This window comes from Bos taurus, chromosome X (genome assembly GCF_002263795.3).
Source record: "Bos taurus isolate L1 Dominette 01449 registration number 42190680 breed Hereford chromosome X, ARS-UCD2.0, whole genome shotgun sequence".
NCBI lineage: Eukaryota > Metazoa > Chordata > Mammalia > Artiodactyla > Bovidae > Bos > Bos taurus.
Window position 1 is genome coordinate 69348976 of NC_037357.1, and position 23070 is coordinate 69372045.

Consider the following 23070-nt stretch of genomic DNA (forward strand, 5'->3'; position numbering starts at 1 on the left):
ACCTCCTGAAATGAACCCCCTGCCCCACTAGCTTTCCCCAATACTGGGTGTGTGTTTGCATGATCCTGGGTGTGATAACAGGCCTTGTTGTGTGAGTGTATGAAAGGCCAAAATTCAGTGAGAGAAAATCAAAATTAAAAAATTACTAATGATTTCTAACCTGAAGCAAAGCGGATGTGATGCTTATCTGGAACCTGCTTCTATTTAAATGCTTCATTTCATGTACCACACGATAAAAACCAGGAGAAAAAGACATTTTTTTTGAAAAATGTTTTATTTAAACCTTTTAAATCTTATACAACAATAAAATATTGTGTCAATATAAACCCCTTGACTGAAACCATTCACAACAAACATTACAGCAAATTGTTTTATTTTTGACACCCAACGCATCTTTGAAAGAATTTCCTTCTAATCACGATGCAGAATTTATTGAAAATAAATAATTGCTGGAAAATTCAATAGGCAATTTGAATAAAATAGTTGTAAAAGCAACTCTTAATGAAAATAGCATTTATTATACATCAGTTACTAAATGAATAAACTAAATGATTTTTCTTTAAATTAATAACTTCAGAAATGTTTTATACAAAACTGTACAATTATAAAGTTGGCAGAAATATTTGGGTTAACTCAGGTTTGAACCAAAGCGTTAAATGCAAAGAAAAAGAAAATCCAAACAAAGAAAACCCTAACAGTTGTAAAACGTGAACTCCTTGTGTTGGGGGGGGGCGGTTTAGAAATCCCAGAACTAAATCCCAACTACCAACAGAATGCAGAAGCTTAGCAGAAAAAGGTTAAAAAAAAAAAGGTCTGGGATTCAAATTAAAACAGGCTCTTCGACCTGCAGCTGGGAGATACAGTGCACCAGGGCCCTGGCAGCCCATACTGCTGCTGTTACTGCTAAGACGCTTCAGTAGTGTCCGACTCTGTGCGACCCCATAGATGACAGCCCACTAGGCTCCTCTGTCCCTGGGATTCTCCAGGTAAGATACTGGAGTGAGTTGCCATTTCCTTCTCCAATGCAGGAAAGTGAAAAGTGAAAGTGAAGTCGCTCAGTCGTGTCGGACCCTTAGCGACCCCATGGACTGCAGCCTACCAGGGTCCTCCGTCCATGGGATTTTCCAGGCAAGAGTACTGGAGTGGGGTGTCATTGCCTTCTCCGCAGCCCATACTAGGGATCCTCAAAAGGGGGCCATAGGCTTTCAGGTCCTTATAGGTAGTGTGAAGCTTTGTCTACCGCAGCTTCCTCTGGAGGTCGGGCTAGGCTGCGTCCCGGACTTATCGAGCCCCCAGCAAGGTCTGGCTAGCAGGGACTGGGTGCATGGGTGCACGTCTGGTCCAGAATGTGTGCTCCTTGGGAATGAGGTGTGCCTGTGGACCTGGCATGTAGACATGACAGCTAGCAATAAAGCCACAGAAACTGCATAATTTTTGGATCTCTACACAGACCAGTGAGATTTTTTGCAGTTTTTTTTGTTTTTTGTTTTTTTGTAAATAATACTACGATACACATAGCTGTCTACAAACACACACACGTTTGCACGCGCACGCACACACACACACAGACACACACACACACAGACAAAAAGATGAAGAGGAAAAAAACCCAGCCTCCCAGGAGCTCGCTAGCTCACTCAGTCTTCGCCATGGGCTTACTACCAGCTGTGGTTGTTGGAGGCACGGAGATGGCTCCCCATGGAGTCCACCCAGAGGCAATGGTATATACACGAGAGGAGATGGTACGTGGCTAGACCAGAATCCCTGTAAACTTTGCCTATCATTTCATTGATGTTCTGCACAAAGCAGAGAACGCCTGTCCACCACTCCCTCGCCACCCTTCCCTGAGGGTTTCTCACTTACGGAGAAGGCGGTGAACTGGAGGTGAAACGAATTGGAAAGCGTTGACCCAGTCCGTCGCCAGCGTGTCCCGGTCAGGTCGTCGTCTCCAGTTAAAGCAATCACGTATAAAAGCAAAATTCTTTGCCTATAAGGGCTAAAGTAGGGTCGCGCTAGCAGCTGGCCTGGCAAGGCGCGGCGCGGGTGGGGAGCTCTGAGTAAGTGCAGGCATCCCCGGATTTCGGAGGTGAGGAGCACTTTCCGCTCCTCAAGCCGACCTCTTTCGCCTGGCGCCGCAGTGGACTCTTTCTAGGGCATCCAGGTGCACTGTAGAAGCCTATGGGGGTTCCATAGTCGCGGGATGCAGGGCAGAAACCTTCAAAATCTCCTTTCCTCCTGTGCGCTGGTTTGCAAAAAATCGGCTGCCTATTTTGCCTACCCTAGGAACTCCGTCTCCCGGAAAAAAACAAAAACAAACACAAAATAAACATATATATATATATATATATATATATATATATATCCAATATCATCAACAACTCTCTCTACTTTATTCTCTCTTCTCCACAAAGATTTGGGATAGGAGATCGGTGGATGGGTAGACATCTCTCCCTCCTTCCTATTCTAAGTAATTAAAAAACCATCAGCTCAATGAAGGAAAAATAATAATAGCAATAACAATATGAAGTGGTCGATTAGATACAAATCATCTCACAAATATTGTGTACAGTTGTAGTAAAACACCGCAGACATTAGAAACGCTATAGAAGTTCTAAAAAATGCAAAACTAGCCTATTGTAAAACAGATTTCACCTGAAATACAGCTGCTATAACCAAGGCGCTGAAAGGTTATTCAGAGGCACACATCTGTCTTCCCAACCCCTTCCCCATCCCTACCCCGTCCCCAAGTTACTCCACTCCTTTCTCTTCCTAGAGAAGAGCGACCAAAAAACAAAACAAACAAACCAAACCAAACCGAACCAAACAAAAACCTTACTTAAAGTAAACAGCGTATTTGATCAGCAGAAAAGGTTGGAGGGAAGTGTTTTTCTTGACGCAGGGAATATGAGGCCCCTGCCTGGATGCTTAATGCAACTGTGTATCCGCGTTAAGCCTGAATGCCTACGTGTGTTTCCTTTCTTAGCGTGTTAGCCTCTTCTGTTGGGAAAAGAAAAAAAAAAAAAAAAAAAGGAAGGAAGGAGAAAAGAAAGAACAAACGAGAGAGAGAGAAAGAGAGAGATAGCAATAATAAAGCTGGAATTAAAGGAGGAGAGTGGAAGAGAAAGAGAAATCCGCGCTGCTCCCAGTGAGGGAGGCCGCTTCCTGGCTTCTGGCAGTTAGAGATCATGGCAGGACGTGTCTGTTTTCACCGTGTGCGTATGCGAATAAACCTCATGTGGCTGCTGATCCCCTGGTGGAGTCATTCTTTTCTCTTTCTGTCTTCGATTACAGAACCAGACACGCACCACTTCTTTCTCCAACTGGAGGCTGTCTGCCAGCGAGGAAATCTCCTGCGCCGCAGGCTTCGGACACTTGAGGAAATGCGTCTCCAGTACGCCCTTGACACTCACCTCGATAGAGGTTCGCTTCTTCCGCTTGCGACCCTGTGCCGCGATCTTGTCAATGCTGGTTGGGCTCCCTGTGGATGAATCAGCCTCTTCCAGCCACTTGTTCAGCAGCGGCTTCAGCTTGCACATGTTCTTGAAGCTCAGTTGTAAGGCCTCGAACCTGCAGATGGTGGTCTGCGAAAACACGTTGCCATACAATGTGCCCAGCGCCAGCCCCACGTCAGCCTGCGTGAAGCCCAACTTGATTCTTCTTTGTTTAAACTGTTTGGCAAACTGTTCCAACTCATCCGAGGTTGGTGTCTCCTCATCCGAATGGTCCAGGCAGTGATGCGAACCTAGGTCGCCGTGGTCTGGGGCTTCCCGGAGCACTGGATGTAAGCTCTGAGCTGAGGCAGAGGCCGGCGGTGGAGTGAGCCCCCCGTGCTCCAGCATGCCGCTCACCGTGAAGCCAGACTGCGAGTACACATTAAGGGGTTGGCTGCTCGACGTGATGGACGGATTCGGAGCCGGGCTCGCTCCCCAGGCATTCGGATGGTTAGTGTGCGGAGAGTGGTGGGCGACATGCGGCGAGCGATGATGGATGATCGCGCCCAATTGTAGGTCTTCGCGCGCAGGCTTCACGTCTTGCTGTTCCAGGGGGCTTGTGGCCAGTGTGGAGGACCATGGCCCTCCATCGCTCAGACTGGTTACCCAATGATGCCCGAGGGGATGCCCATTGCTAGGAACTCCCTGCAAGTAATCACTTTGGAGAAGTTTCTGAGGGTTTCGGAAAGGACTCCCCTGCTGCATGCCCGCAGAGTCCGCATGGACTAGAGAGCTGGAAGTGAGAATGTTGTAGGGATTCGAGGCAGCTGTGGCCATGGTCGGTGAGGATCCCCTACTAGTTATAATGTGGCACAGGGAGCAGCTTCAGTCTTTGACATCTACTATGCGGGGAGCCAAAGCAGCGAGAGCGGGTTACCGGCATCCGCTGAGGCCAATTGCATCGCGTCTTGACCTGGCCTGCCACGAACTCCACCAATGGCGGAGCGAGAGGCCGAGCTAGCTTTCCAAATCAGGAGGGCGAAGCTTGAGAGTTTCGGTGAGACCCAAGCAGGAAGTGAATCAATCTTTTGGCTCCATTGGCTGCCTGGCGCTGAGTGGCAGGAGCTTATTTGGTTAACCCTTCCCCCAACCTCCCACCAGTCTTGGACTTCGCGGATGTTTGTAGAGGAGCGGGAAGGATGAGAGGGAGTGTGTGCGTGTGCGTGTGTGTGTGGTGCGGGATATGATTTTAGAACTCTTTTAGGTTTAGATTAACCCAAATAAAGAAGAATATTAAGAAAACAATATAACCAGTTTAAATGCCATCCAGATCTTAGCGGATATGGATTTTTCTCAGATAAATTTGGCACTTTGGATTATTTGGGTGCCAGAGAGTGAAAAACAAAACCCCGCTCTAGGCTTTGAGCAATGGAACGTCTTCGGTATGACCCTAAATCTGTAGTATCGAAGCCCATGATCCCAATAAGAAATATTTCAATGCGTTTAATTTTATTTTTCATTTATAAGAAACTCGATACCAAGTAAAAAAGCATCTAAGAAAAAGATGCTCAAAATCTTCTGGAAAACAAACAAACAAAACCATGTTGGTTTTTAAGGCATGAAGCACTGGAAAATTCCGAGAAAGTAAAATTTAATGTGATACCGGCAAAAATCAGTTATTTTGAAATTTGTCTCCCAATTTGGTTGGTTAATTAGTAGATTTGCTTTTTTTTCACTGCTCCGTGTCAGCTCCCATCACAGGTCTCACAATTTTTGTCAGAGACAACTCTTGCTGAAGAGGGTAACCCTCCTACGCATTCACCCCAGACACACTGCGAGCCTTTCCAGTCCCAGTAGGTACACAGGCGAATGTTCCTGGCTACCGGAGCCCAGTGTTGTCCCCTAGGAAAATTGTTTTTAACACACACATCTTCAAACCACCCCGAATCCCACACAAATTGAAGAAAATGGAAATCATTTAGTGCGCCCTGGAAATTCAAAAAGAGAGAGAGAGAGATGGCTGGTGGTCTGTTTGGCGTTAAGTACCGCCTCCCCCAACTCCCACCCCCCACCCCCCACTCCCATCCCCGACATTCCCTTCAAGCTTGAATTTACTTTCAGATTGGGAAGACGGGACTGTTTTTACATTTTAGCAAGAGGAAAATAGAGGAAAGACTTGTACTCCACCTAAGCTTTTATAAGTTAGGGAAGGACGAGTCTATGTGCTCCACAGCCCAGTGCAAAGGTATTGCTTGCAAGCAGAGTACGGTGAAATGCAAAGATTTTAGATTTGCTCTCGCTAAGAAAAGGCAACATCAACATCGGATACCTAGCATGATCTTTGAAGTTAAAAAATGACCTTTCATTGCATAATTTTGGAGATAATCTAGTTGCATAATTATATTTGCACTTGCAGAAGACAGCATCAGATTTCCCTTATTGGTTTAAAATTCCATTAAATATATTGCAAGAGCGCCTAGGCTAAGCTTGATTTAAATTTGCATACATTTTCATATATTTAGCAGAAATAAAAGAAGGCTTGCAGCTACCAGAAAGTCATCAAGGCATTAGTTTCTCTAAGAAGACAGATCTGAAGAAAATGCAAGAAAATGAGAAAAAATATAAACAAGGTGAGCTTATTCTGCCATTCCTTTATGTAGCTACAGAGTGTATATTTCCTGTAAAATGAGTAATTTCTTATGATAGCACAGAGCAGTAAGAGCTTATGTTAGGAAATGTGAACAGTGTCTATTATGCAAGAAAGACTGGCATGTGGTTGAGATCTATTTCTTTCTTTCTCTGTCTTTTAAAAAAAGGATAACCACTTGTAATTATTAGCAGAGAGGATCATTTACCATCTTCCCCCTCCTCCTCCCCCACTGAAATTGTGTTTTCATTTGCTGGTGTCCTATTATAAAAGTTTATCTGCTTTTAACCTAGAAATTGATTTTTCCTCTCTCCCTTTCCTTTCTTTTTCCTTCCCTTTCCTTTCCCTCCTCTACCTTCCGCTCCCCTCCCCTCCTCTCCTCTACTTTCTTCTTCTCTTTCTGCCCAGGAATGTAATTTCTTTACTGCTAATTGTGTATATTTTCTTTTGCAAGAATTCAATTTCATTTGTGCCTAAAATTTTGCTTCATGAAGAAAAAATAACTTTATAAAATTAAACAAAATAAAAGTTTTCAGGCATTCTATTAGACTGCCTTTTCAATTATCCATTTGCCAGTCCAAGTGGGTTCAGTTTAGAGGTCAGAGGGAAATGCATTGAAGAAACCATAGGAACAAAAAGTTCATGATCATTTCCAGGTTGTTGTGGGTTCTCCACCCCCACAATTGCAGCTGTGTTTGGTGAAAGGGTTTCAAATCTTAGCCTGGTCATTCTAGGAGTTAAAGCAATTATCAATTCATAAGACTTTTGCATGAAGAAGAAGGGGGACATCTTTCAATTCTGACTTGCTTGAGTTCTTACAATCTACGTGCCTCTTGCCAGTGGCTTCTGTTCTGGGCGAAGGGGTTTGACCAGAGGTGCAAAAGTAGTTCAAATCTTTTGCCCCAGGCTGGTTGAGGGAGGAGGTGTCAAGGATGTGGGCATCTGCACCCAGCGACAGGTTTTTCCACACCATTGCTTTGCAGTCTTTGAATACAAGAATAGCTTCTGTCAAGAGCAAAAGAAAACAATGTTAATTGTCTTTCTATTTCCATTATTTCCTTTCCTTTTTCTTTCTTCCTTCGTTTTAATAATTAGTTCCCATGAATATAGATACTGTTTATTGAATTCAGATGGAAACATGTCCTTTAGCAGCTGAGACAGAATTTCTTGCACACAAGATGGCAAGATTCTTTGTTTTTGAAGAAAATATCTGCATATAGTCAAATCTTCTTCCTGTTCTATCTAATCTACTGGAGAGGTTTCCTTCACCCTCTCCTGTCAGTCTAACTTCCCAAGTGTAACAGATGCCGCTCTCAAGCGCTCCTTTCTGTGGCTTCTCTTTATTCAGCCTTGCATATTTCTCCCCATGATCTGGGTTTCCATAGAGAGAGGAATAAAAGGGGGGACCATGGTCACAAATCCCCTGCCCCATGCAAAATAAAAGAGCCTTATTCAATAGAGGACCTTGTCTGGACATGGGAGAAAAATAAGTCCATGTGAAGCTACTGTTGCAAAGAGCTGGTAACTTATTTTTCGTAGACTTCCTTTTGCCTTAAACTCAAAATTTTCCACTGGTAAACCTGCTCACTTGGATAGCTGGGATAAATACAGAGCTTGGTGCTCTTCTCACTGAGATCTTGAAGTCCACTGTCAGATCCTTGGATCTGATTTACCCCACCCCCTCCAGAGCTATGGTTTGAATATAATAATGTCTGTGAACCCTGCCAGGTTAGGGCAGCTAAAAGTCACCCTAGAGAAAAGCCAGACTTAGAATTGGAGGAACTGTAATTTTAGCAAGTCTACACACCTGTCTCCAGCAAGGCAACACAGGTTTCAATTACCATGCCTGGCCAGGACACAGCACCACCTTCATTCCTCCTAGGATTGCCTTCATACCCAAACTCACAAGCCACCCTACCTATCACTTTGCTGTTTTTTAAAAGGGCAAATCAGTTAATTTTCAAAAGCAAGCCAGATCAGCTTGATTTACTTGTACTCATTTATCTGTAATGTGGGGGTTCACCGTGACTTTCTTCTCTCACAAGATTTAAGGATATAAAACAATTCCTGAAAGTCTTCACAGACCCCATGCCCATCCCCTTCCCTTTCTAAGTAAGGAAAGACTCACAAAAGAAATTAAGCAGATTAAGGTAGTTCAGATTGCCTGTTCCTGTGGAAGCATCCAAGCGTGGTTGCGGCTGGGAAGCCCGTGCTCAGGCTGGTTCAGAACATGCCCCGGCCATGGAAATTCTGCCCCTTGTAGATTTCATATTTGAGTGTAGATTATGAAGTGTTTTCATCATCAGTACAAATTGGAAAGGGGGAGATTATCTGGGGTTAGAGCTGGTGGAGACTGTGGATGGGTTTAAGGAAAGAAGTTCAAATGGCCCAATTTGAATGTGTATAATGCAGACTGGAGCTCCAGATGGTAGGACATAGTACATACGCATGACCTAAGATTGAAAACTTTACTTTCAACATAAATTCACTTTGGAAACAGGGAGAGTTAGATTTGACTTGGTGGGGAGAAGTACACGTATTCTTGTTATAACCAGGGAGCTCCTCAGGGATGGAAAACAGTTGAACAGCCTCTTCAAAGCAACAGAGAAAGAAACCTTTTCCCTGATGTCTGTACACTAAGCTCATGAGACATTCTCGATGTGAGACACAGCTGCCCTTCAAAGCACCAGTTTACTGCAGCTGCTCTCATAGTTCTTGTTGTTATTGTTGTTGTTCTTCTTGGCAAACTGCATGCGGAAGGAGGTAAGGGGCTTTTAATATTCTGAGGGAGAAGTTTTCAAAAAATTAGACGGCATTACCAGACATGAGCCAATACTGATTCAAGCTCAACTAGTTCATTTTTAAAAGATCTCTGTTGGCATTCCTTGAACATGAAGAAAATGATATTTAGATAAAAGGAGAAAGGGAAAGGATGGAGTGACAACATACAGCAAATGCTGCAGCAGAAACAAGGTTATTTAATATAATACTCATCACAGTCTTCAAGAATGCTAGTCATTTGCTAGCAAAATCCACTGTCACTGGGGGAAGTGCTGAAGTATCTTGTGGCTGGGGCGGAGACAGGAGGTTTAGAAGATAGATAGGGACAATAGAGACCTGGTACTGGCTCCCACCAGTGCCACTGTGTAGGCAAGGTCGAGCTGATCCTTTCTTAGTTTCTCTTCCGAGTTTACAGTTTATTTCTTCCCTTGGCATTGCCAGATTTTACAGGATCCCAGGGAAATAACACTATACGGATGGAGCTATTGTGCAGTATTCTATGTGGCTATCATTTTTCCCAGTAGTAGGATTTAGGGTGTCTAGAAATCATTATGGGTATTTGCCAGTCACATTTTTTTGTACAACAAATAAAGACTAGTTTCTAGGAGTCCAGTTAATTGTTTTTTAAAAAATACAGATCCAGTGTGGAATTACCTCCGTGTGTGTGTGTGTCCGTCTGTCTGTCTGTCTCTCTATATATAGTGAAGTCGCAGAGTGTTTATAAATTGTGGTGGTTTGTAATTTTTTTTTTAATGTTTAGTTTTTTCTTAAAACAGAAGTAGTAGGAGCATTTAAAGAGAAAAAAAATAGTTTCAGCTGTTCAATTGATCTTGTAGAGATCTTGTAGAGATGATCTATTACTTTAAATTCTTTAAATTTAATAAGGACACGTCAATAAGTCCACCTAGTTGAACATTAGAGGCTGTTTATAAATCACTTTGTTAGTTAATAGAGCAGCCACAAACTGCAATTCACTTCCTTCTTCATGGACAGATTAAGCTTTTAACATACAAAATTCTAAGAATGCTCCTCCGGTTTCATTCATAACTGAGGTTGTGTTTCCCTGCATGTGTGTCTCCCTTCTTTAGTGAATAGTATTTATTTGAAGTGGCTAGCATTCTGTGTCCCCGCTACTCACCCTGTGAAGTGATTGAACTATGGAAACTTGATTACAGATTACAGATTGAAATATGGGGTCCTTCTAAGAAAAGGCTTTTAGTAAGCAATCAGTTGAGTATTGGGGGTTAATGTTACCATTTTTGGGGTCCCATGATGAGCAAGAATCTATTATCATATTTGAAAGTAAGCAAATGACCAGATTTAACCTCCTATTATTTATTCAGAAATTGTGATTATTTTTTTCCCAGAGGGATTTGATTGGGAAACAGGCTGATGATTGAGAGAAAAATGTATTAAAAAGTATTTTTAAATCAAGTATTATATATCAAATATAAATATATAATTAATACATAAGAGAGAAGTGTTTGGGGAATAGTCCACTTTACGAAGACTTTTGGCGAACCCACTTTTTACAAGAATATAAGAGCTTCCTCTGTTGTGATTGCTGTGCTAGTTCTCCGGGAGGGGTGTTAATTTCCTAAATGCTCTTAAAAATCTGCATATTCTGTAACTTTCCTTAGGGCCACTTTTTTGCACTTTGCCCCAGTCTCCATTGGGGGAATCAATTTGGGTTGCCTGCTTGGGAAAGAGATCTATTTGATCTGGTATTTCAGTTTCTAGGTGCTTATGGATTCATGCCAGTGTGTGTGTGTGTGTGTGTGTGTGTGTGTGTGTGTGTGTGTGTGTGTAAATTTTATATCCAAGAAGTTTTTGAAAAAAATTTTTCCATGTTCAATTGCTCAGGAGGCCAGCAAAATAACAGCCCTTATCAAGTCTTTCCTCTTGGATCTGCTCCCTAGACCACAACTCTACAGCTAGTCTGCTCTCAGTTCTGGTGTTGTTATGAACTCAAGTCCCTTAGCTCCAACCTGCAGAGAGTCAGAGCCAGAGAGAATCAAAGAGCTGTCCCAAAGTCCTGAACAAGATCTTGCAAGGTGGGGACGTGATCTGCGCAGCAACAGTATTCCTAACCTCCGCGAGGTAGCCTGGCTAAAATGCTTGGGTGAAACCCAGCGTCTTGACCTGCTTTAGCCTCTGAAATACATCCTGAGTAGAGATGGTTGGACCAGGACAGGGGTGGGGGCTTTCAACTGGGAGATTCTGTGTTAAGCTAAGTTGGTAGATGAAAATTCCTTGAGCTGAATGGGTCCTATTCTGACAATCGAGCAACTAAGGAGAGGGGCTTATTTTGCCCACTTCTTGACTTGGACTGTCCTGCCCTTCCCAGGTTCTCATCCTTTATTTGGAACAGGTTCCATAGGAAGGAGGAGGATGAATTTCCCAGGTCTGAAGTGGAGAGAGGTGGCCAGGATCTAGAAAAGCCGGTGCCGGGGCAGCTGTGTGAGCTGTGTGATTCTGGGGGCCAGCAGGCGATTAGCTTTTTGAGATCCCCTGGACCGAGGCTGAGTGTCCTTGTTCCTTGGTTCCTTGCACTGTGGGCCCGGTAAACATTTCTGAGCCCAGTGTCTCCCTCTCTAGGCCTGAACAAAGGTAAGATGATTAAGGTAACCCTATCTTTGGAGGTACAACCCAGCCCCTTTACTGCCAGACACTTTATGTTACCAGAATTCTGCCTCAGTAACACTCTCCCTTGGAGGTGTGCTTAGGAAAGCAGCCACCCTATGATTCTTTTTGTGTGTGTATGTGTTGGGGATGATAGTCATCTTAAAATATTTTATCCAGGCATGAAAATGTTAACTCAGATCATATTGAAGGCATCGGGATTTAAACCTCCCTAATGGCACCCCACTCCAGTACTCTTGCCTGGAAAATCCCATGGATGGAGGAGCCTGGTAGGCTGCAGTCCATGGGGTCGTTAAGAGTCGGACACGACTGAGCGACTTCACTTTCACTTTTCACTTTCCTGCATTGGAGAAGGAAATGGCGGCCCACTCCAGTGTTCTTGCCTGGAGAATCCCAGGGACGGGGGAGCCTGGTGGGCTGGCGTCTATGGGATCGCACAGAGTCAGACACGACTGAAGTGACTTAGCAGCAGCAGCAGCAATCCTCTTTAAAAAGAACAAATTTCCTGTGTATAACAATTGACAAGGGCAAGAGAAATAGGCTTCTAAGGAAATACACTTTGGGTAATCTAAATAACACTAAATTTTTTCTTTTACATCCTAAACATTTCTCTTAACGTACTCAAATCATTGTGAGAATGAGGTTATCTCATTTGCCCCACCTACCCTCCTTTTACTATTTGTACTTTCTGAGAGAGATTGGGGTTCCTGTTTTCAGTTAAACTATAGTTCAATCATATATGCTCTCATCTTTACCTTTAGATGCAGTATTTCCCTAGGTGCTTGATGTAAACATTAGATATGCACTCTCCCTTAAATGGATCACATATACCTTGTGTGTGTGTGTGTGTGTGTGTGTGTGTGTGTGTGTGTGAGAGAGAGAGAGAGAGAGAGAGAGAGAGAGAGAGAGAGAGAGAGAGAGAGATTACAAGGCTGAACTTTACATATTGAAAAACAAACTTATTTGAGTGTAAGTTGACTTCAAAATTGACCTGAACTCTGTATCTCTGTGTATGGATCTGAACTTTGCAGAAGCTGAGTCTTAGAACTGTAGAAGTTTGATTTTCTTTTAACTTTTAGTGCACAGCTTTGTAGAAAACTGAAATTTGTCCTTTATAAACACCCACATTAGTGACAGAGAGAAACATTTGATTTCTTCCTCTTTTTTGCCCTTCAAATTGAAGAACTGCATTTTCAAACACATCCTTATGTTTTCAATATTACTGAGGAGTCTGCAAAGTTTTCTAAAAAGATGGAAAATAAGTCACAACACACAAATAGAAACATTTTGGTAAAGATATGCTTTTTTTCCTGAGATTTTACTACTAAAAATATAGACAAAACTTTCTTAAAACAATTCTAGTAAGATGATGTCTTGCATTATAAATGTACTCTTCTCTTTACATGTCTTTAGAGCAAGTCTCATCCCAGAAAACCAGATTTAAAACTCTATTTAATTATCTACCCTACAATATTTTAAAAGGTGTCATATCTGTATATGCTATGAAAGGAAATCAAAATATAGTTACTGGAAATTGTGGGGAAATGGTAGAACAATGCAATGAAGTTTAGAGTAGAAAGAAGTGTACTGAGCTTTTTAGTAACCTTTAAATATTCTTTACAAACTCTTCCAAACACTTTTTTGGAAATAAAAATTATCTCTGCCATGTACAACATATAAAAAAAATAATTGTGTCTTTATGGGATAAATGCTTACTTTTGGAGGTGATTATTGAAAGTAAATAATGATCATAAATAAGCTAGCTCTGATGAATGATTTCTGAGAAACATTAAATGTCCCTAGCTTACATAATTATAGCTGGACACTCTGTTTTCAAATATGTATGAGTATTTCTGGCTTGGTGGATCTGCAAACTGCTTTGAAATGACCAGTTGTATGCAAGTATATTGCAAGTAAACCAAGTAAATTGAGATCATTCTCTATCAGTTTAATTTATGTTTTATAGTTAGTTTAGCATTCTGATTTGATTGTCTTAGTAATGTGAATTGCCTACAGCTGCTGATGATACAGCTTTAATTCTGTTTTAAAGGTCATGTAAACATGTGCCTGTAACATAAGGAATGCAAGTTCAATTCCCTTTTAATGTTTCCTCACATTTACTACACAGCCTTCACATAGAAAATTAGCAGGATTTAATGTAAAACTATCTTAATGTTATGATTTCATTAAAATCCTTTTTCAATATTTTACTTTTCCTTTTGCAGGGCAAAGAAGTCTTCCTCTGCTTTGCAGTGCATAGCTTATGCAACATACATTACTCATACTGGAGGCATAAAAATATTTCTGTCAAGATTTTTCACTTTTCCAGTGCTTTTTACTAATAAAGAACTGAGAATTTCATTTCTGTCTCTCTGTAGCTTCGGGTAAAAAGGACACAAAGCAAACTCGATCATCTAACCACATTTTAGATTGCAGTGGAGAGAATGAGAATATTGTGCACGTGTTTAGAAGCCTCTAGTCAAAGGCTTTTTTATAATCTGAACATTTGATCAAAACTGAACTGTGGAAAGCATATTATCAAGAAGAAAAAATATATTTAAAATAGAGTTGACACAAAAGAATGCTTTAGTTGTTCCAGTTAATATAAAATCATACAAATTATGTCTTCAAAGTTTCTATGACTTAAATATTGATGGTTAGGCAGAGTTGTTTTTTATATTGCCTTGTTTTTAATATTTATATTATTATTATTTTTATTATTTTTTTACCTTACAATATTGTATTGGTTTTGCCATACATAAACATGAATCCGCCATGGGTGTATGGAACATGTGTACATTGCCTTTTAAAATATATGAAGACCTTGAGATTAAGGCAACATTTGCTAATAGATTACAGTAAAACTTTTGAAAATGTGCTTTAAGAAATTGAATAAATCTTTACAAAACAGGCAATTGTTAGTGTTAAGAAATAGTAGTGTAGGGTATAAGGGAGGTGAGTATGTAAACATACAGGTTGAAATAAATGGAAAGCTTTACTTCATTCTCCAGGTGATGCCATTGTGCTCTTTAGCTTATATTTCTTCTCATATTAGCTCTAAGCTAGAATTTATTCACACTGAAATTAAGCTGGAGATAATGTTTTCAAATATCTTTCTCTTTAAACTGAATTGATCAATTGATAGAAGTGGTAAAAACAAAATAGAAAGTATATGTACATCTATTGATTAATTAGCATATTTTAACACAACAAAAATATAAATTAAAAAACACATAAATGAAGCCTGAATGTCACCAGTCTTAAATGTAGTTTCTTTTGCTACGAGGAACAAAGATTCAAAAATTTTAAATTCAAATTTGGAAGACGATTGCAGTTCTAATGGAGGAAATGTGTTTTGCTCTGTGTTTATGTTTTAAAATTGTGTTGCAGTGGAGCGGTGTGATGCTTGTGAGCTTCCAGCAAGACGTACCGGGGCCAAGGCCAGAAGGTGCAGAAGGTGATGGTGCAGCCCATCAATCTCATCTTCAGATATTTGCAAAATAGATCTCATATTCAGGTGTGGCTTTATGAGCAAGTGAATATGCGGATAGAGGGCTGTATCATTGGTTTTGATGAGTATAGGAACCTTGTATTAGATGATGCAGAAGAGATACATTCTAAAACAAAATCAAGAAAACAACTGGGTCGGATCATGCTAAAAGGAGATAACATTACTCTGATCCAAAGCGTCTCCAACTAGAAGTGATCAATGAAATGAGAAATCGTTTGGTAATACAGTTGGTTTTTTAGGTGCCCTTTGTTAGAGATGTAGTTCTAAAACATGTATTCATATTGTTGTGCTCACCCTTATGTTATTACCAGATGACAATAAATGCTGTGGGACTGTTTTTATCAAAATAAAAGTAAATAAATAAAATTGTGTTCTAGGTGAATAATCATGAATGCCCATAGGGGAAAAGAGCTATGGGCATGAAAATCTTAGGTGTGGATCTAAGTGGTTAATTTTTAAAAATTTTGCCTCTGGTTTTCAGCTTACACTTTCAAGAACTTCCTTTATTTTTTCTTTTTCTTAGTGGCAGGAATTCAACATACAATGTTTATATGTAAAGCCTCAAAAAATTGCTACATAGTCATGATCACTTTGAACTCTAACAATATAATACTGCAAAGACAGTTGATTGGTGATAAAAATCAGTATGAAAGGAGACTCTACTTTCTGTGATTTGGTCCTCCGGCCTTATGTCAGTATATCAAAATTGAAATTGCATGAAGATGGATTTTCTTTTTGTTATTTTTACATAATCTTCTGCTGTGCTATGCTTAGTCTCTCAGTCACGTGCAACTCTTCGTGACCCTGTGGACTATAGCCAACCAGGCTCCTCTCTCCATGGAGTCTCCAGGTAAGAATACTGGAAGTGTGTTGCCATGCCCTCCTCCAGGGGACCTTCCCAACTCAGGAACTGAACCCAGGTCTTCCATATTGCAGGAAGATCCTTTACCATCTGAGCCACAATTTTAGTGTTGTACATATGTTCTTATAATAAAAACTACAACTGGGAAAGCTGTATCACAGACAAATTGTAAAAATTCCCATTGTGATTTGCTTTTGATAGGAGACCTTTAGTTACATGACTTTTTACTTGCCTAAGGAAATGTAAATTGTACAATGGGGACCTCCCTGGCAGTCCAATGGTTAAGACTCTGCACTCCCAATGCAGAGGGCATGGGTTCAATCTCTTGTTGTGGGAACTTAGTGGTGTAGCCAAGAAAAAAAAAAAGAACAATAAAACAATATTAAAATTAAAAAAATTCTACAATGATGAAAGACCTACATTTTTCTTGTTGCAATTTGCATTCTGAGCAATATATTCTAATGAGAAAATTTTTATTTTTTTCCTCTGGACTTAAAAGTTTATGGACCTTGCTCACAAAATTGCCACTTTAAACAGAAATGAACAGTACAGAAATAGAACTCCAAATCTAGATGACTGCATGGTCTGTGTGCTCTGTCTGAGCTGAATGTCCATTACTGACTCACTTGGTTGTATGCATCTGATGTCACCTTAGCTAGGAGATATTGCATCCACAGGTGTCAATTTCAATATAAGTACACATTTTCCTTTGATGGTGCTTTCAGTGTCATTTTCCTGTCAAAAAGATAGAGATACTTCTCACAGTTGAAAATTAGCTATTTCATAACTTCATGATCTTTCACCAGAAGAGAGAAATATTTCTTGTGTGAGTAGTGTGTATCTCAGATGCTTTTCTTGGAGTAGTTACACTAAAAATAACAATTAAAAATGGGGGAAAAAACCAAACTTTGAATTTACATCTCATCCAAACATACTGTAATCCACTTATTAGAGAGTTAGTGGCCATGCTTCTTCAATTGCATTCATACATACACAAATTTGAAAACAAACTGCTTTTTAATGCAGTTAAAACTGCACCATCATCTATTTTCAGATTCTTTTCAATTGCAGCATATTTCCACAATTTTCTAATATCCTATAGTTTTTCTCACTGAGTAATGGCATCTATTTGTGTTGTAAGGATCAGTGATTTGAACACAGACAGGTTATACAGAAACAACTGTGGCTGATTATATTAATATTGCCCTTATCAGTAAGTACAAATATTAAGATGTTTAAGTAACTTTGTTAAATTAAACATGACATTACAAAACATGTGTCTCTTGTCAAATCACTACTTTATATAGTAATACAGATGAAAATTCTTTATTATACCTGTTTAGAGAAAGTTTGCATATTTACTTAAAATCAACTTCATTGTAACAACTGAGGGAAATACAGTGTGTTTGAAACAATGAACCACAATTCAATAGTCCCTAATAATGTATGTTCTTGTATGTTCTACTGTGTGTTTTTCTTCGTTATCTTCTTATATCTGAAGTTCTATTTCCACCCCCCTTCCCTCCGTCCCTTGTATTTGATCATTTCTCTAAGTCCCTTGGCTGAACCAATCTCTTTTCATGCAGAGGATAAAAAGAGAAAAACTTCAAAGTAGGTTCAGGTAATTAACAGCTGAGGGGAATATAATCTAAACCATAGGCCCTGCTTTGCACCCAGGCTGACTCTCTGAGCCAGCCGGCAAGGGAGTGCCTATTCCCCATAGCATCTAAATCTGCTTTCTCTGAACAGCACTGCCAGGCCTTCAGTTATCACATCTGCATTTCAAACACCATGACTCTGGCATTAATTATTAATTAGCCTACAGTCACCCTAGAGGATTCAAGTTCCAGTCTGCACATACTTATTCATTGACCTCTATCTTAGTTTTTGATGGGGAAAAAACTCAGTAGAATGCTTAATCATTTCCTTTCTCTCAGACCTTCTGTTCTAGTTTCATGGAGGGGAAACAGTATATTTTCCAACTGAGAATAATCACATAGTGGCCCCCAAATTTGTTTACAGTAAAATGTTTTATCAAATGTTGAGAGGCAAAGAAAGAATGGAATGATTTATAGACAGTATTGAATGTTGAAATGTACTTTTAAATGTTCAACACTGACTGATTGTAGTTTTCTCAAATTGGAAGATACGGTCATTGGTAAAAGCTGTATATTTCTTAGCTCTTAATGGGAACAACTGCAGAACTTGTAAACTAAATTTCATCCTTGAAAAATATATGCATATGATCATCTATCAAAAATATAGATGCATATGATGGCAGAAATGTCTAAAAAATTCGAGATACGAAAATGATTTTTAAAAAGGTAGATATTCTAATTTTGGTTTATTTCTAATAGAAATCTAAAGATATTCACTTAGTAAATATTTCAATGTATAAATTATTATGCTATTTGTGACAAGCCTTGGGCCTAAATATGGAAGCCTTTACAGAATAGAGTTTAATTGACCTGAGCTGAAAGTTAAGCAGACCCAAGTATGTATCTCAGACCCATCACTTAATAAGTGGCTGTAATCCCATATCATTTCTGAGATTCTGACTACCCCTTAGGAAAATGAGGATAGCATTAAAACCTACTTCATGGAATTGTTATAAGAATTAAATGACATAATGCATACAAAATCATCATCATAGTACCTGACATATGGTAATACTCACTAAGTGCTAACTATATTAGTAAATAATTGCTCTATTATTTTACTGTGAGCTTTCTATAGTCTGTCTAAATTTTGTTTTATTTAAGTATCAATTCCACACTGCATGTCTTTCCCAATATGGAGTTTTTGAACAGCCATGTGTGAATATGAGGCCAGTTATACTACTCAAAAACTACTATCACTAGTCCCCCTAATACCACTCAGATGCCATCATAATTACCCCCTTCTGCACCCCAAATAATGTTTTCTTGCTTTGTTTTGTGACATTTATTCTGGAATCTAGTCATCACTGATGAAAATCTCTCCCCTTAATATAAGAACCCCTGTAGGTTTTCCCAAATATTTTAGCTTCTATCCTTAGCATGAGGGGTCTCCTCAGGAACCACTGCACCTGTATGCTGTTTCCTTTCTGTGGAATTCATTCAGGAATCCCCTTTCAGGGAAACTGTGACAAAAATAAGATTTGAGCATAGATCTTGCTATTTCTGGGCTTCCCCTAGTGGTAAAAAACAAACAAAAAACCCACCTGCCAATGCAGAAGACGTAAGAGATGAGGGTTCAGTCCCTGTGTTGGGAAGATCCCCTGGAGGAAGGCACTGCATCCTACTCCAGTATTCTTGCCTGGAGAATCGCATGGACAGAGGAGCCTGGTGGGCTACAGTCCAGGGTCACAAAGAGTTGGACACTACTGAAGCATCTTAGCACACATGCACTTACTATCTGCCAAGACTGAGTCTGTTTCTAATACTGAAGTGGAAAGAGATGGTGTCTTGTTTTGAGTTTAAATTCAGAAATCCTGTTCCATACAAAGTTATAAATAATAGTTAAAACCTGGTACTATAAACACTCTGTAATGTTTAGATTGTTCTGCTTTTTGTATAGAAAAAGTGTGTTTTTTATTAAAGATTTATATATTTACAAATTTTTATTTTACCATGGTTTCCATTGTTAGCATTCACACTGGTAGAAAATTAGGTTAGTCAGATTAGCTGAGGTGAGAATGTCAACTTACCTGCACAGATAATGATATTAAAGTGAAGTTTAAACACATACCACAGGTGCAGATATAGAGAATGAGCAAAAATTGTCACCTAAATAATGATTGTACCATGTAAAAAATTAATGGTTAGTGAATCAGTTTCCTAGTGGAATAGAACTTTGTGTCAAATCCTGTTACTTTTCTCATTTTTTGGTTGTTGTTGTTCAGATGCTAAGTCGTGTTCGACTCTTTTCGACCTGATGGACTGCAGCTAACCAGGCTTCCCTGTCCTCCACTATCTCCCAGAGTTTACTCAAACTTATATCCATTGCATTAGTGATGCCATCCAAATATCTCATCCTCTGTTGTTCCCATCTCCTTCTGCCATCAATCTTTCCCAGCGTGAAGTTCTTTTCAAATGAGTCAGCTCTTCACATCAAGTGGCCAAATATTGGAACTTCACTTTCAGCATCAGATCATCCAATGAATATTCAGGGTTGATTTTCTTTAGAATTAATTGGTTTGATCTCCTTGCTATCCAAGGGACTCTCAAGAGTCTTCTCCAAACCACATTTTAAAGGCATCAATTCTTTGGTGCTCAGTTTTCTTTACGGTCCAACTTTAACATCTGTATATGACTAATGGGAAAACCATAGAACCCAAGAAAATAAAATCTGCCACTGTTTCCATTCCCCGCCATCTATTTGCCGCAAAGTGATGTTACCAGATGCCATGATGTTAGTTTTTTGAACATTGAGTTTTAAGCCAGCTTTTTCTCTTTCTTATTTCACCTTCATTAAGAGGCTCTTTAGATCCTCTTCCCTTTCTGCCGTTAGGGTGGTATCATATGCATATCTGAGGTTGTTGGTATTTCTCCCCACAATCTTAATTCCAGCTTCTGATTCATCCAGCCCAGCATTTCACATGCTGTACTCTGCATAGAAATTAAATAAGCAGGGTGACAATATACAGCCTTGATGTGCTTCATTCCCAATTTTGAACCAGTCCATTGTTCCATGTCTGGTTTTAACTGTTTCTTCTTGACCTGCATACAGGTTTCTCAGGAGGCATGTAAGTTGGTCTGGTATTCCCATCTCTTTAAGAATTTTCCACAGTTCCTTGTTGTCCATGCAGTCAAAGGCTTTCCTGTAGTCAATGAGGCAGAAGTAGATGTTTCTCTGGAATTCCTTTGCTCTCTCATGGTCTAATGAATGCTTGCAATTTGATCTCTGATTCTACTATTTTTAAAATACAACTTGTACATCTGGAAGTTCTCAGTTCATGTGCTGTTGAAGCCTAGCTTGAAGGATTTTGTTAACATGTGAAATGAGCACAACTGTATGGTAGTTTGAACATTCTTTGACATTGCCCTTGTTTGTGATTGGAATGAAAACTGACCTTTTCCAGTTCCCTGATGGCTTAGTAGATAAAGAAACTGCTGGATTCAGGCAGACACAGTTCCATCCCTGGATGGGGAAGACCCCCTGAAGGAGGAAATCGCAACCCACTCCGGTACTCTTGTTTGAAAATTCCCATGGACAGTGAAGCCTGGTTTGCTACAGTCCATGCAGTCGCAAGAGTCAGACATGACTAAGCATGTGCTGCTGTGGCTTTTGCTGAGTTTTCCAAATTTGTTAGCATATTGAATTCAGCACTTTCATAGCATCATCTTTCAGGATTTGTAATAGCTCAGCTGGAATTCCATCACCTCCACTAGCTTTGTTCATGGTAATGCTTCCTAAGGACCACTTGACTTCGCATTCCAGGATGTCCAGCTCTAGGTGAGTGAACACACCATCGTGATTATCGGGGTCATTAAGACCTTTTTTGTACAGATCTTATGTGTATTCTTCCCACCTCTTCTTAATCTCTTCTGCTTCTGTTAGATTTTTGCCGTTTCTGTCTTTAATTGTGCCCAATTTTGCATGAAATATTCCCTTGTTATCTCTAATTTTCTGGAAAAGATGTCTTTTCCATTCTATTGTTTTCTTTTTTTTCTTTTTTTCCTGCGTTGCTCACTTAAGAAGTTTTGTTTATCTCTCCTTGCTATTCTCTGGAATGCCACATTCAATTGGATATATCTTTCCCTTTCTCCTTTGCCTTTTACTTCTTTTCTCAGCTATTTTTAAAGGCCTCCTCAGACAACTGATTTGTTTTCTTGCATTTCTTTATTTCTGGGGTGGTTTTGGTCACTGCGTCATATACAATGTTGCAAACTTCCATTCATAATTCTTCAGTTCTAATCCCTTGAATCTATTCATCAATTATAAACAATTTGATTTAGGTCATACCTGAATGGCCTAGTGATTATCCCTACTTTCTTGAATTTAAATCTGAATTTTGAAATAAGGAGTTCATGATCTGAGCCACAGTCAGCTCCAGGTCTTGTTTTTGCTGACTGTATAGAGCTTCTCCATCTTTGGCTGCAAAGAATATAATCAATCTGATTTCGGTATTGACCATCTGGTGATGTCCATGTGTAGTGTCATTGGTTATGTTTCTAGAAGAGTATGTTTGCAATGACCAGTGTGTTCTCTTGACAAAACTGTGTTAGCCTTTGCCTTGCTTCATTTTATACTCCAAGGCCAAACTTGCCTCACTCCAGGTATATTTTGACTTCCTACTTTTGCATTCCAGTCCCCTATGATGAAAAGGACATCTTTTTTTGGTGTTAGTTGTATAAGGTCTTGTAGGTCTTCATAAAATCCTTCAACTTCAGCTTCTTCAGCATTAGTGGTTGGGGCATAGACTTGGATTACTGTGATATTAAAGGGTTTGCCTTGGAAATGAACCAAGATCATTTTGTTGTTTTTGAGATTGCACTGCATTTCAGACTTGGTTGTTGACTGTGAGGGCTACTCCATTCTTTCTAAGGGATTCTTGCCCACATTAGTAGACATAATGGTCATCTGAATTAAATTTGCCCATTCCAGTTCATTTTAGTTCATTGATTCCTAAAATTTTGATGTTTAGTCTTGTCATCTCCTGTTGACCATGTCCGATTTACCTTGATTTATGTACCTAATACTTTGGGTTCCTATGCAATATTGTTCTTTACAGCATCAGACTTTACTTTCACCACCAGACACATCCACAACTTGGTAACTTTTCCATTTTGGCTCAGCCTCTTCATTCTTTCTGGAGCTATTTCTCTGCTCTTCCCCAGCAGCATATTTAGCACCTACTGACGTGGGGATTTCATCTTCCACTGTCAAATCCTTTTGCCTTTTCATACTGTTCAAGCTATGCTCAGTATTCAAGGAAAGAATACTGAAGTGGTTTGCCACTCCCTTCTCCAGGGGACCACATTTTTTCAGAACTCTCCACCATGATCCATTGTTCTTGGGTGTCCCTGTATGGCATGGCTCATAGTTTAGCTAAGTTACATAAGGCTGTGATACATATGATCATTTTGGTTAGTTTTCTGTGATTGTGGTTTTCTTTTTGGAGGCCATGGGGTTGTAGTTCTTGCTTCTTCTGTCTTCCCACTGATGTATGAGGATAAGAGGTTTGTGCAACCTTCCTGATGGGAGGGACTGG

The 23070-nt window shown here is 39.9% G+C and overlaps 2 protein-coding genes across 3 annotated transcripts; one reads left to right on the top strand and one right to left on the bottom strand.

Annotated features, from left to right (window-relative positions):
* Positions 1 to 255: 255 nt before the first annotated feature.
* Positions 256 to 4555, bottom strand: POU3F4 (POU class 3 homeobox 4). 2 transcript variants are annotated; one of them, XM_010821796.4, is made up of 2 exons: positions 3411 to 4555; positions 256 to 2292 (listed from the first exon to the last, which is right to left on the bottom strand). In XM_010821796.4, exons 1-2 carry the CDS (start codon positions 4266 to 4268, stop codon positions 2275 to 2277), a joined length of 876 nt encoding a protein of 291 aa, XP_010820098.1. In that variant the 5' UTR covers positions 4269 to 4555; the 3' UTR covers positions 256 to 2274. The 2 variants fall into 2 exon arrangements, with proteins under 2 accessions (XP_010820098.1, XP_010820097.1); XM_010821795.4 differs by lacking the exon at positions 256 to 2292 and having other exon boundaries at positions 3004 to 4554.
* A 218-nt stretch (positions 4556 to 4773) lies between these two features.
* Positions 4774 to 15452, top strand: LOC107132043 (small nuclear ribonucleoprotein E-like). Its single transcript, XM_059883833.1, has 3 exons — positions 4774 to 4873; positions 5954 to 6061; positions 14916 to 15452. The coding sequence occupies exons 1-3, from the start codon at positions 4774 to 4776 to the stop codon at positions 15200 to 15202; spliced, it is 495 nt and encodes a 164-aa protein (XP_059739816.1). The 3' UTR covers positions 15203 to 15452.
* The last annotated feature ends 7618 nt before the right edge of the window (positions 15453 to 23070 follow it).